Here is a 15,765-nt window from a genome sequence, read left to right on the forward strand (position 1 = left end):
TAAGCATTTCTCTAAATGGACACCTCTTCTGCGAGATATTGTCATATTGGAACTTTTCTCCTATGCACTAAACGAAACATTCGTCTCGCGTTCACAATTTTTATATCTATAATGAGTTTATTTACACTCTATAGAGTTTTCACGATGACGACAATTTCATTTCGAAACTACCACGACCTGAAGTTTTCGGAGAAGAAATGAATTGTATCTACATAAAGCAAACGATTCCGAAGCGCTGAGAAGCCGTATTGGCAACCTTCTTTCTACTTTTGAATAAGCAAGGATGGAGTTACTTGATCTGCATAATTTTGGATTGTTAGAACTAAACCCTTGATTTCGTCTGTTTCTCATGTGTGACCTTCCACTAAAACCTCAGAGAAGAACCTAGTAGAACATTTTGTCTGATGAACCAGGGGACCATAAATCGCCTTAATACTACGTAACAAGAATCTTTTAAATTGCTGTACCCAGTACGATCAGCGGCAAGTAGATTTATGCAAGATTAATTTTTGTATACCAAAATACTAATACTTAAGTAAAAAAAGACATATATCAGACGGGGAGTGTGCTTTTTTTAAAATAATAAATAAATACACCTATCACTATATCTAAATTCTTTGTTCCATCACATTCCCGATCAGTGCATATTTCCAAAATTAAATCTGGACATCTTCGTACGACCTTTCATTGTTACTGATGCCTTTAACCCGTCTGTGTTAAAATGTAATATCATTGATATGGTCATATTAAATAAAAAAGGTTACAAAACGTATTTATGGGTAAGGTAGATAACTCCAATTCTAAGATTTACTTTCACAGTAACATACTTGTCTTTTTTAGAATTGATTGATTATTCCTACATTCAAATCATACGTTTAAACATACACATCATTTTGTAAAATTGAATAGCTGAATATATATTTCATTGATAAATTTCATATACAGGATGAGAAGAATTCTACCCAAATGCACAACATTTGTATATTCATTAAAGTAATAGTGAGGTAAGATAAACATTAGAGTCGAATTAGTCCTTAAAGTATTTTGAATGCATAAATGCAATCTCTACCTAAAAACTAATTATATACTTTTCTTGATGACTAGACAGATGCATTTACTACGCCAGTATATCATAAACTTTATTTTGACTTAAAAACGTGCGTGCATTTACATTAAATATTGAAGAATAATAACAGTTCGGGCGATACTCCATGTCATGAACAATACAATGACATTTTTTTTGTTATCTACCCATATTGTTCTTTCCTAATGTGTTAAAGCTGTACCACAGTCCTTTACCTCGGCTCCAATTAACATAGCGCTAAATAGTTGACTCTAAATTGTTTCACAGTAGGCAATACTAATTTCAAAAGTTAAAATGTTATACTTATTAACTAATACTAACACTTTGAAATTATTACATATAATTTTATAAAATAGTAATTTCTTTAGCATTTCAACAACTTGTAGTATGGGAGTAATATACTAATATAGTATAAAGGTTCCAGTTTACCCTTTATCAATTCGTAACAAACTTTAACAGTCGAAGATATTTTAAAAAAAATTCATATATTAGGAATAAAACATTTTTTTCAAACAATAATGCGTAGTCAAAGTATCCTTTTGATATATACAAAAGCGTTTAGCAGATAACCGTTCGTTTTGTTAATAAAACTTTACTGTCACCTGTCTATTGTTGGTCGCTTTTACTGAATATCCTTTCTCCATATTATATAAATCAAAGTAGAAAAAAATCCTGTGAATTTGGAAATGTTACATCATCATTTGTCATTTTGCTTGTATTTCCACTGAGACTATTATAACACATAACTAGAATAGTCTCAGATTTCCATAACATTCAATTAACAACAATCAAACAAAATGTATACTCCCATCAACTTTCTTCCTATTGTTAGGATTATAATTTACATCCTTTGATTTCGTATTAAGTTTAAGAGCGTTCAGGTTGACGTCTGTTACTGTTAATATGTCCGATCCACCGTCTTGACTGTTATTTTCTGTTTTGCAATCTTCCATTTCCCTAATAATGGCTTTTAAGTGGTGTCTTTCTTCATGTAAAACTTCTATTTCTGAACGCAATTCTGCGTTTTCTCTCCTGACTGCAGAATCACTTCGTAACCTCCTTAAAGACTGAATTTCTGTCACGAGATCATCTTTATCTTCGCTAAGTTCTAATAAATATAAATTGTTACAATTATACTCTATTTAAACTTAAACTTTAATAAAAATTTACAAGGAAATATCTGATACCAGTAGTTGCTTTCATGCGAAAGGAATAATAAAAATAGACACATTTATCATATCAATTAATGTTTTTTTTATATATTTTTTAATCATTTTTCATCATCATTGTCGAAGGACGAATATAATACACATCTTTTATAGTTGTTTAAATCCTAGTCCTTTTGACTATAGTGGATATTGTCTCGTTGGCGATCGTACCACTCCCATGTCTATTCTAGTTCTTGAGATTCTTTTTAGACAAGCGAACAAAAAAGTATGATTTAGATTTGTGTATCATTTCTGTTGTTTATTTAATAGGTTTAATTTGAACTATCTGTTTAGTTTAAACATATTTTATTTGTTAAAGTACAAATTGGATAAGACACAAGTCAAACAGTCTTATGAAGTCTTCTCCATTTAACATTTATAGCAATATAATACAAAAATATATGTATGAGCATGCATGTAAAGAATGGTATATCTATTTAGTAAATATATATATAAATATGGATCAAAAGACGGAAAATTTAAGTAAAAGAAAACAATAATAATACAGAAAAAAAAATAAAAACAAAAAAATAAAAAAATATATAAATGAATAAATTATTTTGAAAACAGAAAAATAAAATAAAAAAAAAAATAATAAAAACACAAAACCAAAATGAAAAAAAATAAAAAGGACAAAAAAAGGGAGAAGAAATCTTACTCAGATGATGATGTGTGTGCGATCATGGTTTGCTACCTAGACAATTTGAAATCTTTCCGAACTTTTAATAAACTCAAAGACATTTTTGAAAATGGTTTGGTTTTGCTCTATAGAAAGAAGACAACTACCCGAGTTAAGTAGTTCTATAATAATTTTACAATCATTTGGAAGCCAGCGCAGACTTTCAAACATTTTATTTCGTATTTCTGAATATAATATACATTTAAAAAAGAAATGATAGGAATCTTCACGATTAACACCACAGCGGCAGGAAGGGTCAGAAATAATGTTGACCCTATATAGATCATAGTTTAAGGATGATGCAAAACATCGAAGTTGGGTGAGAATTATATTCAATTTTCGATTTCCAAATTCATATTGCTTCGGTACAAATATATTACTCTGAGGATAACGGTTTTTTAGTTCAGTTTTAAATTTATTAATTGATTCCACATCACGAGTTGAATCATCAAGATTATTCCAAAGACGTATGGTTGATGGAATAAAAGAATCATTAGTTAATGCTAGTCTGCAGAATGGAATAATGATGTCATTTCCATTGCGAAGAGGATAGACCGTCATACTTTGTATTTTTTGGGGAGTTAAATTAGACAAATATTCTGGAACATTATTATTTTGAATATTATAAAACATTTGGATTTTTCTTCTCTCTCTTCTTTCAGCTAATGTTTCCCATCCAATTTCTTCATAAATAACCTTTGAGCTTGTGAAAATAGGTAACCCTGTAACTATCCTAGCAGCTTGGAGCTGTAATTGCTCCAGTTTATTGACATAACCTACCCAAATATTATCCCAAACCTCACTTGCATACTCAAATAAAGGTCTTATAAAAACTAAATAGAGTAACGGTATTTCTAAATTTTTCCTGCTCAGTTTATATTTCAACTTCCTTAGCATATTTATATGTTTAGACGTGCTTAAGATAATATTATAAACGTGGGCATTCCATTTAGAATCATTGCTTAATGTTACCCCTAAATGTTTATGCATATTTGTAATAGGTATATTTTTATCATTGAATATAAAGTTCATTTCTGGGGTTTCAACATTAGAAAATAACATAATTTCTGTTTTATCTGGATTAAAAGACATTAACCATTTTTTTGGACCATTCATTCAGCTGTTTAGCTGTTCTAGATCATGGTTTATCACAGTTTCTATCTGAAAAGCATCACGATCCGCACAGCTGAACGATGTGTCATCTGCGAAGAGTCTGCACAGAGAAATAAGTCTTTCTGCAATATCATTTATATATATTATAAAAACTATCTGTTATATACTATTAGTGTATGATGTGTGAAAAAAATGATTCAACTTTTAAACTATTCATTATATATTGAAGTTCATTGTCAGTTCTATTTACTTTTTATTCGTTTGTTTGCTTCCACCAACTCGTCTTCAACTTCTGCTTTGGCCATTTCCAATTCTTCCAGAGTTTCCTGTGCATCACAGTTGTCATTCTCTGATTGCATCAAACGTAGTGCTAAATCATCCACTGTCGTGTTCAAAGATGTCTAAGAAACAAAGAAATCTGAACAATGAGCAAAGCTTATATCGCATAGTCAGATATAAAAGGGTCCGAAATCATAAATGAAAAACAATTCAAACGAGAAAACTAACGGAAAAATTAATAAACGAAAAAAAAGTATGTAGCATAGAAACAAACGACAACCACTGGCTGGCTCCTGACTTGGGACAGGTACACACACGATGTGTTGGGGTTGTGTTGGATCACTTGAATGTATACATTTCATAAACACAAAGTGTTTCTTATAAATCATCTTCAAACTATTTGTAGCATATTAAGTATTTTAGGGTAGATGAGGGGTCTTAATTAAAATCGATAGAATTATCTACTAATTTGCTAAAATGCAGTTTACATTGTAGTTTTTTTGGCGCAAAATCGTCAGAAAATGTATATATTTACTGTTAAACTCATTTTTGTGTTTTAGAAAAAAAAATTAACCGATATATTTTTGCTGTTTCATTGCAGATTTAAACAACCGTAAATTTCCAATGAAAGCAAGTACTCTTATTTCATGTAGTACACTTTTGTGATCTATAAAGTACACTTGCCGACCGATCGACAATATGAGCGTGATAAAATGGAAAGAACTTATGGATATTCTTGGTGTGACAATTTTCACACCTGACGTTATCGAGACATCAAAAATATAATTTAACTTAAAATTAACATGTGCAGTACAGTCATATTTCTATAAGGATTCCTCACCATGTCCTGTTTAAGGTGCATTTTATAGTCCTCAAGCTCTCCCATTCTCATGTCAACACTCATCTTTCGGCGATTTACTCTCCATTTTTCACGTTTCAGACATGCAATTAATGATCTTGCTGAATCTAAACCATCTTTCAGACGTCTGAAAATATTTGGCCTTTTGGAATCATTATCATCTTCGTCATCCTGAAATCAAAATTCTTTAAAGATTTAAACATGAAACTACAAACTCATTTTCTACACATGCATGCACATTTCATTCACCTATTGGAGCCTTTGGATTTCGTTTATGCTTCAATGCAATTGAATTTGCATCTTCGTGTTGTATTTTCCATACACGTGCGTTTTACTTTTTGTGTATTTAAATGTGTCTGTATAACATTTGCCTTATATGTTCATTGCTTCTGACTGTTTCGTTTCATACACATGCATTCACTTATAGGGTCTATGCATCGGAACTAAACACATTTATTAAAAAACCAGTTGTTGGCATGACACGGGTTATGTTCTTCTCATATATGTTATGATAGTATGATACTAAACCCCTAACGGGAAGGATTGTACCTGATGTTCATATGATGAAATCATAATCTTTCAGTCAGTTTAATTGAAGTCTGGAGCTGGCATGTCAGTTAACTGCTAGTAGTCTGTTGTTTTTTTTATGTATTATTGTCATTTTGTTTATTTTCTTTGGTTACATCTTCTGACATCAGACTCGGACTTCTCTTGAACTGAATTTTAATGTGCGTATTGTTATGCGTTTACTTTTCTACATTGGATAGAGGTATAAGAGGAGGGTTGAGATCTCACAATCATGTTTAACCACGCCGCATTTTTGCGCCTGTCCCAAGTCAGGAGCCTCTGGCCCTTGTTAGTCTTGTATTATTTTATTTTAGTTTCTTGTGTACAATTTGGAAATTAATATGGCGTTCATTATCACTGAACTAGTATATATTTGTTTAGGGGCCAGCTGAAGGACGCCTCCGGGTGCGGGAATTTCTCGCTACATTGAAAACCTGTTGGTGACCTTCTGCTGTTGTTTTTTCTATGGTCGGGTTGTTGTCTCTTTGACATATCCCCCCCCCCCCCCATTAGCTCAATTATATTAACATAATTGTACAAAAACTGACCAATATGGAACAATAGAACTGACAAAGGTTTAAATAGATTGACCAATAGGAGATGGCTCTGTGGAAAACGTTTTAGTTAGTTCGCAATAAAACTATAGAGTATATTGACCTACCTTTTGGAACGTATCTTCAATTTCTGCTAGGATGTCAGCTAGTCCATCTAGTCTATCTACAAGGTCATCTGCTGTGTCCAGCAGGTTGTCACTACCCTTCCTACTGGGTACCCCACCGTCACAAATACTGTCATTACTTTGTACACGAGGAAGTGCCATTTAAACGCTGTAACAGAAAGATGAAAAAAGACATTGCAGTCACGATTTAAAGCATGATAATAACTTCAGTACAGACAGTCATATAAGACGTATGAAGTGGATAAATGCAATAACGATTACAACCAAATAACAGTTGGAACCAACTTTAACGTCACTTAATATTTGACAGGAACTGACAGGAGAACTGTTCAAGAAAAGTCTGTAGGTCAATGGTCCTGATAACTTGATAATAGCTCCTGACAGAAGCTGTTCTACTTGAGCTCCTGATAACTTGATAATAGCTCCTGACAGAATCTGTTCTACCTGTGAGCTCCCGATAGCTTGATAATAGCTCCTGACATAATCTGTTCTACCTGAGCTCCTGACAACTTGATAATAGCTCCTGACAGAAGCTGTTCTACTTGAGCTCCTGATAACTTGATAATAGCTCCTGACAGAAGCTGTTCTACCTGAGCTCCCGATAGCTTGATAATAGCTCCTGACAGAAGCTGTTCTACCTGAGCTCCTGACAACTTGATAATAGCTCCTGACAGAAGCTGTTCTACCTGAGCTCCTGACAACTTGATAATAGCTCCTGACAGAATCTGTTCTACCTGTGAGCTCCCGATAGCTTGATAATAGCTCCTGACAGAAGCTGTTCTACCTGAGCTCCTGACAACTTGATAATAGCTCCTGACAGAAGCTGTTCTACCTGAACTCCTGACAACTTGATAATAGCTCCTGACAGAAGCTGTTCTACTTGAGCTCCTGATAACTTGATAACAGCTCCTGACAGAATCTGTTCTACCTGTGAGCTCCCGATAGCTTGATAATAGCTCCTGACAGAAGCTGTTCTACCTGAGCTCCTGACAACTTGATAATAGCTCCTGACAGAACCTGTTCTACCTGAGCTCCTGATAACTTGATAATAGCTCCTGACAGAAGCTGTTCTACCCGAGCTCCTGATAACTTGATAATAGCTCCTGACAGAAGATGTTCTACCTGAGCTCCTGGCAACTTGATAATAGCTCCTGACAGAAGCTGTTCTACCTGAGCTCCTGATAACTTGATAATAGATCCTGACAGAAGCTGTTCTACCCGAGCTCCTGATAACTTGATTATAGCTCCTGACAGAAGATGTTCTACATGAGCTGCTGACAACTTGATAATAGCTCCTGACAGAAGCTGTTCTACCTGAGCTCCCGATAACTTGATTATAGCTACTGACAGAAGCTGTTCTACCTGAGCTCCCGATAACTTGATTATAGCTCCTGACAGAAGATGTTCTACCTGAGCTTCTGATAACTTGATAATGGCTCCTGACAGAAGCTGTTCTACCTGAGCTCCTGATAACTTGATAATAGCTCCTGACAGAAGATGTTCTACCTGAGCTCCTGACAACTTGATAATAGCTCCTGACAGAAGCTGTTCTACCTGAGCTCCTGATAACTTGATAATAGCTCCTGACAGAAGCTGTTCTACCCGAGCTCCTGATATCTCGATAATAGCTCCTGACAGAAGCTGTTCTACCTGAGCTCCTGACAACTTGATAATAGCTCCTGACAGAAGCTGTTCTACCTGAGCTCCCGATAACTTGATTATAGCTACTGACAGAAGATGTTCTACCTGAGCTCCTGATAACTTGATAATAGCTCCTGACAGAAGCTGTTCTACCTGAGCTCCTGATAACTTGATAATAGCTCCTGACAGAAGCTGTTCTACCTGAGCTCCCGATAACTTGATTATAGCTACTGACAGAAGATGTTCTACATATGAATATATTTTTTGGACAGTACTAACCTAGAACCTATACAGCCCTATTCTTAATTACTAGTAATATATTCCATCTAATTTCATTTTATTATATATTTCTTAATGTACTTTAAATCTTTTTCTTATTGTGATTAATTATCATTTCTTTTTATCGTTATTTTCATTATTAAGTACAAAGTCAAACTTATTTAACAGTTTTACTACTTTTGAAATCAGAAGTAATGTAACAACACGAATATTCCCTGTCTGTTCAATAGTTTTCTTTGAAATTTTATATTAACGATGTTGAACTGTCAAGGTTCAAAGTAGTAAATTAGTTTTTAGGTTTCTTAACTTGTTAATATCAGTGCTGCCAAAATTTACATAATCATACTAACCACGAACGTACATGCATGACATTATTCGTTTATTTTAATTTTACCAATCATGGCCCCTTGTCGTGCAAGATACATTAACATATACGAGTATTTGCAATAGAATGATAATTATAAAATATTCAAATTTTAGTGAAAATATACAAAGAAACAAAGTAAAAATATGAGCAATGTAGGATATTATAACAGTATGAAGCAGTGTATATATATGACACATTTTACATAAAATTGTATTAATAAATGTTCGAAAAATTCGGGTATAAAAACACTCAACTCCGAGAAATTGATTTGGTCAATGTGACTGTTTACTAGTATTTGAAAAAGAAAATACTAGTTTTTTTGTTTTTGTTTTTTTTTGTTTTTTTTTTATCCTAGACTGTAATTTGTTTTTTGGTATTTGATCCTTCTTATTTAAAATATATGACTTGAAATATCATACAATTTAAACAAGGGAACTGTAGCTGGTCATGTTTTCTCTGACTGTTTATGACGTCTTTACACTAAAACCACAGGATGTTGGATGTGTACTGCATGATGATAATATAGTCTTAGATGCATGATTGTTTTTATTACTAGTAGTTGTTAATGGCTTTGAACTAGCTGTCAGTAACTGCGAATACTCTCAGATATGTACTTAGTGTCTTTTTGTTGTTGGAATATACAAGTACTCGGCCACGTCCACTATGTGTAGTATTTCTATTTGTATCCATCTGATGAGTTAAGCCTTTCAACTGATTTTTATAATTCGTTCTTATGTTGTACTGTTACACCACTGTCGTGTGACAGTGGCGGATTCAGAGGGGGGCGTAGAGGGCGTACGCCCCCCCTTTTGCTCGGACTTTTTTTTTTTTTTTAAATGATTCATCAGACTAGACTTCGTGAACTTTGCCATTTCCCTAGTATTTAATTTTTATATGACAATTCTTTACTTATAAAGATATTTTTCGCTAGTATTTACTGATTGTCAAAGTCGTGTGATTTGCTATGGTGGAGTTGACCAGTGCGTTGAGAAAACGGCACTCGGTCATTTTGGAATTCAAATTACAGTAATACACTTTGCTTAGGCTGAGGATGTCATGACACTCAGGAAACCCTCAAAGCGACATATGATTGAGCAAGAATGTATTGACTTCTATTTCACTATTCCACCAAACAGAAAGTAAAAGTAAATACTCCATAGACTATTACACTCTCAGGAAAAAAAAGTTCCACAATATTATTTAGCTACGAAAACATGTTTAACCCAAAAAGCTCCAGCCTATTTTATAAATAACAAAGTTGAATAATGATCCCCAGTCAGTATAAGCTCTACTCTAGAAAGATTTCAAGTCTCGGGTACGAACCATTTGATTTGAGGAGGCAGTCTGAAATATTTGAGCGAAAAAGAATTGACTCTAATTCTTGCCTTAAACAAAAATTCTGGCTGTATCTGGATTGAAAACAAAAGTTTTGTCCACTTTTTTGCTATTAAAAACGAAAATTTCCAACAATTTTTTTTAGCATTAAATGAACATGATGAATAAAATCGGGCATATTTTTTTGTGGCCGGGGTTTGCATGTCTGACCCGAATGTCTATTTCGTCGGCCTTATATATATTGAATACTTTTTTCAAAACCAGACTGTAATCTGCCTGCTGGGTATGACCTTTATGTCGACTGTCATTCATAAATTCGTTGGCATTTCAGACACATTCGTAGTCTTAGGTTGATTTGGAACCCCTCACTTTAGTTCCCTTAGTTATGTTGGGCGAAACATATCAATCACACATTTTGATAAAAACTGCTTTTTTGACTTTTTTTAACTCGTGTCGGTCGTATTGTAAATTTCATCTAATTTCCATGTCTATTTCTTACTAACAAGTCCTACATCAAATATATCAGTACATAGCTTTGGATCAATACTATCATTTTATGATAGACAATTAATAGGGAGAATACAGCATAAAAATTTCCAACCCTTACTCTTTACAGCAACTACAAAATATGTATACCCCAAGCCAGGAACCGTTTCAATAGTGTATATTACACTTATTTTATGTTTTTTCGCCCAAAAAAGGACCCAAAAAAATTTCGCCTCGCTCCGCTCGGCGAAATTTTAAATCTTCGCCCCCCCCTTTCCAAAATCCATGATCACCCCTGGTCTAGGGTTAGTGGAGGTATGGGCTTTGTTCATTATGGAAGGCCGTACGGTAACCTGTAGTTGTTAGTTTCTGTGTCATTTGGTCTCTTGTGGAAAGTTGTTTCAATTGCAATCACACCACATCTTCTTTTTAACATATACTAGCTAACTGTCGCTGATCTAAATCACTATAAAAGAACTGTTCTTATTTAATCCCTACCATACAACAGACTTTAACGGTAAGAAGAACTACTCTAGAACTGATCCTGGCAGTATTACATTAGAATAGTTTTGGCAGTTCTACTATAGAACTAATTACAGTATGAACAGTATAGAACTAGAACAGTTTATTACAGTTCTATGACAGTTCTAAAGATAGTTAAGATCTGATCAAAACTGTAGAGTAGATGAGAATTAAAGATTCCCGCAAGAGCAATAAATCTTTTTTCGGCCAACTATTCGTGAAGTTTGATATGTTGAAAGTCTATGCATTCGCCATATATGAATTCCATCATGGGGACTGTCCTTTCTGAATCTGGTTGTTACCCAGACGACGAAGGATATATTTCAGTTGCCGTTGCCACAATCTCGCCCCCTGTCCCCGAAAGTGACCTTCCGAATAAGACGTATTACTGGATTTGTGTTTACATGAACAGCACGAGGAGCAGAATCAGCTTATCTTTCCAGGGCACCTGAGATTACCTCATGTTTTATGGGGTTTGCTGAATCTTCGGTTTCCTTTATTGTTGTGTTTTTTGTCTTTTTCTTTTAACTTATGAGTTTGAAGGTACCATTTACATCTCTTTAGGTTCTATGTGGCAACGACACATTGAAAATGCTTTACTCGACAGCAACAATTAACAAACTTTAAGGTTAATATCCCCTTATGTCAGTTTGCTTGATTTAACAGTTGTTATGGTTTAAATGTCAAATTGTTTACGTAAGCACTGTCCTTGTTTTATATGATATAAATGTCAACTAAGACAAGTAAAATATCAAATATTGACGTATAGCTAACAGGTATGGTTTATTAATGAAGTTAATTAATAAAAACAAGTACAATTACTTGAATTAGCATAATTGTATTATACTATTTACGTAAAATCTGCTTTAGATTCAATGTTATTTCAGTCACGATGAGCCGAAGGCATGTGTTCGTTCTAAATGTTTATGCTGCTTGAAGACACGAGCTTCATGGGTTTACTTGCTACTGCCGTTTTACGTTACTGTTACTACGTTTTAATTTGAGAACCGGTATGATTTCAAAGTGTATACTTGACATGTATATTAACCAACACCAAAGGGTGTGTCATGATATGTACAACTTTGTAGATCAAAGGTCAAGGTCAAAAACTTAAGTTTAAGCTGATAACCTATGGTTAAGTTGTGTCCTCTCTATACCTTTAAAACCGTTATGATTTCAACGTTTATACTTGACATGTATATTAACCAACACCAGAGGTTGTGTCAATCATAATGTATGTACAACTTTGTAGGTCAAAGTTCAAGGTAAAAAACTTAGGGGATAGCATAGAACCCCATATCCTAGGGATACGATTGTGACAGCTCTATATCTTCAGAACCGTTATGATTTCAAAGTTATTCTTGAAACATCAGAAGGTGTGTCATTTTATGAGTACAACTTTGTCAGTCAAAGATCAAGGTCAAAAACTTAATTGAAATATCAATGTCCTATGGTAAAGGATGTGTCTGTAATTTACAGCGGGGCCCACAGATTGTCAGTTTTTACGTAATTTTTGTCACTCAGTTTATAAGTTAATTGTGTCACTTTATACTGTTCTTGTGTCAGTATATATAGGTTACTTGGGTCAGTTTATACGTTACTTGGGTCAGTTTGTAAACGATACTTTGGTCAGTTTGTAAACGATACTTTGGTCAGTACATACTATGAGGCGGACTTCAAAGGCCAGATGCTCCTGCCTTTGGACAAAGTCTTCTGATATCTAAAGGTAATCTCAGGTGAAATGCTACTATAATAAAATGTGAATAAATGACACATAATAATCCCACACAACAACAATGATTTGCATGTTAGGAAAATTTCTGATGAAATAATTTTGTTTCATTAAGAGATTGACTTAATATGACTTGTCCTCGCAGGTTCGCTAACATTAATGATGTGACAAAAGCCGTCGGATAATTAGTCCTTCATTATGTGCGTGTGTTTCATGTGAACAAGATTTTGAAGAATGCGCCCTAACTTTTTTTTATATCAATTCCGATCTTGACCTTTGTCCTGATAACTTACGATCAATTATTTGTGTAAAATTTACTAAACAAGCGTAGAAATCACTAAGAAACTACAAATTCAAAAACACAATATTTCAATAGGGTTAGTCTATTGTTGTTGTCGTGATCTTTGACATGTTAACCTTTAAGTCGATATTAGTCCCCCTTCCCCCCCCCCTTAATCTACCCTCTATCTGCCATCTGTGTATTTAAGAATTGAATGCCTCTTTTTGTAAATTTATTGGGTGGTAAAAGCGTTGACCGAAGTACATTTTGTATGAAGCGCGGAAGCGCTTCATTCTAAAAATGTACGCACGGTCAACGCTTTTACAACCCTATAAAGTTTCAAAAAGAAGTATTCAATACTTATAATTACATTTTGTTTAGCTAAAATCATGAAAACACGATTTTTATCCAGTTTTATTTAATTCACCTGTGCACTTTTTTGTCGGACCTCGTGTCATCATGCATGATAAATGTTATTGTCTGATGCAATTGTTTACGGAATAACATGTTAGCCAATCAGAATAACGTATTATAATGAAACTTACATCTAATGTAATTATATATAGATGTTAAACCAAGAAAGGAAACTTAAGTAATATCTTTGGGATACCAGTTTAGTTGAAAAGAAACTACTTTATATAGTTATAGAGATTCAGATGTACAACTCGCGTGCTGGGAAAAAAGAATATCGGCTGTATCGAAGCCTACGTACAGATGGACAGGCATAACAACGACAACATGGTTTGGATTTTTTCTGGGAGCATAACAAAGGAAAACATTAGTGCCCTCATTAGTATATTCTGCAAAAAGATCATAAACAATAACATTGATTTATTAATAAGCATAATGTATAGCTCTGAATCTCCATATTAGTTTTCGGTAATATCACTTAGTATAAATGGCACAATTCCGTGCATCAAACATTTTAACTTCATATTTTTTCTTTGATTCTTTATGAAAGAAAACCAAATTCACATTTATTCATCGTTTAAAAAATGGAAAGTTTACTTTTTTATGAACATGCAAGTTTAATGATCTTATCCATCACTGAAGAAATGATCAAAGCCCTTGGTAATTTATGGTGTTTTTAATACTTACATTTAATGTTAAACATTCTTATGATTTTAAAAATAACCTTTCTGAATGTTCAATAACATATCTGATGATTCAACAAGGACACACGAAATAAAATACTCAATATTCGTTTCTCAAGGAACAAAATTTTACAACATGTATCGAACTACGTGTTTAAATGAAGGCCTAATATTTTCTTATTTTTACAGTCATGCATTATGTTATTATTTGTTATGGGGGATGGAAGCTTTCCAGAAATTGTATAGAACTCATGCATATGAGCCTACCTGAATCCTGAATCGAATATATTTTGGCTACCAAACAATCTCTTTTTTATAATTTGTTAATAGTGGTTTACCTAGCATTTATTTTTGTATCTGGAGATGCCGATTAAAAATAGCGTTTTCTACCATATAAATTACTACTATCTAAATATTGTTAAATGAGGCGATTATGGTAAAGTTTTACTTTATGAGAATCAAGAAAAACAAACAAACTTACCTGAAAATTTGTTGAGAAAGGAAGTAGTACATACTAATTTATCTTAAGTTACCTGTCACAGACTTGACACAGCCGACAGTGAAGACTTACCTATATAACTTAGCATGTATGTTACAAATGATTACTAGTCTATCAATCATACATCAAGTTGTATCAATAGCGGTCATAGAGTATATCAAACAACACTTTTAATAAATACTTCATGATAAACAACTACAACATTGACGCAAAAAAATATCACCTGTCATTGGGCGTGTTCTTATGTAAAAAGGGCATAAACGCGCAAAAAATAACAAAAAGGCAATATATATTAAAAAAACTTTCAAATTATTTGCATAACTTGTCAATCAGCTTGTATGGTAAAATTGGTCTTTCATCCCTTTTACCGCAAGTTTTTTTTTCGGGTCTTTTTTATTATCATATACTAGTAGAGCTCTTCAACTGTTTCGGATTGGCTTTCAAATATATATACAACTTTGGGCGTTCTTGGTGAAGTAAATCCAGAAAAGCGCTTCGCCCGGCGTATGCAATTTATAAATTTAAGTGTTGTTTTCATTTTGTACAACAGTTTCACAAAGCCAGCAATGTTTCATTTCTAAACCTTATAAAACATAATCTCCAATGGAAGTTGACAATAGAGCTAGATATCGTCGCCATATAAACAGCCATATAATATATGTAGGATATGGATTCTTAAACAGAAGGGGAAGTTCAGTCTGACATATGTAGTTGACGTTGATTCTCTATTCGTTGTTCAACGACTGCTTCAAACATTACAGTTTTTTTAGTCATGTAGAAATTAGGTGTGGTATGAGTGCCAATGTAACAACTCCATCCAAGTCACAATGTGTAAATAATAAACAAGCATAGGTCAAAGTATAGCCTTCGACACGGAGTCTTGGCTTACACCGAACAGCAAGCTATAAAAGGCTCCACAATTTCTATTGTAAAACAATTCAAACAAGAAAGCCAACAGTCTAATCTATATTATATATATGATTTTCAGCAATTGTGAGAAATAGGAGCATTGCAAGCCAAGGTATACATGTGATTGTCCGACAACAAGGATTCATTAGTGAT

At 33.6% G+C, this 15,765-nt stretch overlaps 1 protein-coding gene across 2 annotated transcripts; it reads right to left on the minus strand.

Moving 5' to 3' along the window:
* Nucleotides 1–1,126: 1,126 nt before the first annotated feature.
* LOC134711769 (uncharacterized) lies at nt 1,127–14,798 on the minus strand. 2 transcript variants are annotated; one of them, XM_063572634.1, is made up of 5 exons: nt 14,776–14,798; nt 6,451–6,616; nt 5,205–5,393; nt 4,335–4,485; nt 1,127–2,192 (listed from the first exon to the last, which is right to left on the minus strand). In XM_063572634.1, exons 2-5 carry the CDS (start codon nt 6,607–6,609, stop codon nt 1,873–1,875), a joined length of 819 nt encoding a protein of 272 aa, XP_063428704.1. In that variant the 5' UTR covers nt 6,610–6,616; nt 14,776–14,798; the 3' UTR covers nt 1,127–1,872. The 2 variants fall into 2 exon arrangements, with proteins under 2 accessions (XP_063428704.1, XP_063428705.1); XM_063572635.1 differs by having other exon boundaries at nt 14,686–14,782.
* Between the last annotated feature and the right edge of the window lie 967 nt (nt 14,799–15,765).

This window comes from Mytilus trossulus, chromosome 3 (genome assembly GCF_036588685.1).
Source record: "Mytilus trossulus isolate FHL-02 chromosome 3, PNRI_Mtr1.1.1.hap1, whole genome shotgun sequence".
Taxonomy (NCBI): domain Eukaryota; kingdom Metazoa; phylum Mollusca; class Bivalvia; order Mytilida; family Mytilidae; genus Mytilus; species Mytilus trossulus.

What these genes read in the sequence shown, in the direction of transcription:
- LOC134711769 (XM_063572634.1), bottom strand. Translation starts at nt 6,609, where the DNA reads ATGGCACTTCCTCGTGTACAAAGTAATGACAGTATTTGTGACGGTGGG. An exon ending in TGCACCTTAAACAGGACATG is followed by an intron (nt 4,486 to 5,204) that starts GTGAGGAATCCT and finishes TTTGTTTCTTAG; the next exon opens with ACATCTTTGAACACGACAGT. An exon ending in AGCAAACAAACGAATAAAAA is followed by an intron (nt 2,193 to 4,334) that starts GTAAATAGAACT and finishes TATATTTATTAG; the next exon opens with AACTTAGCGAAGATAAAGAT.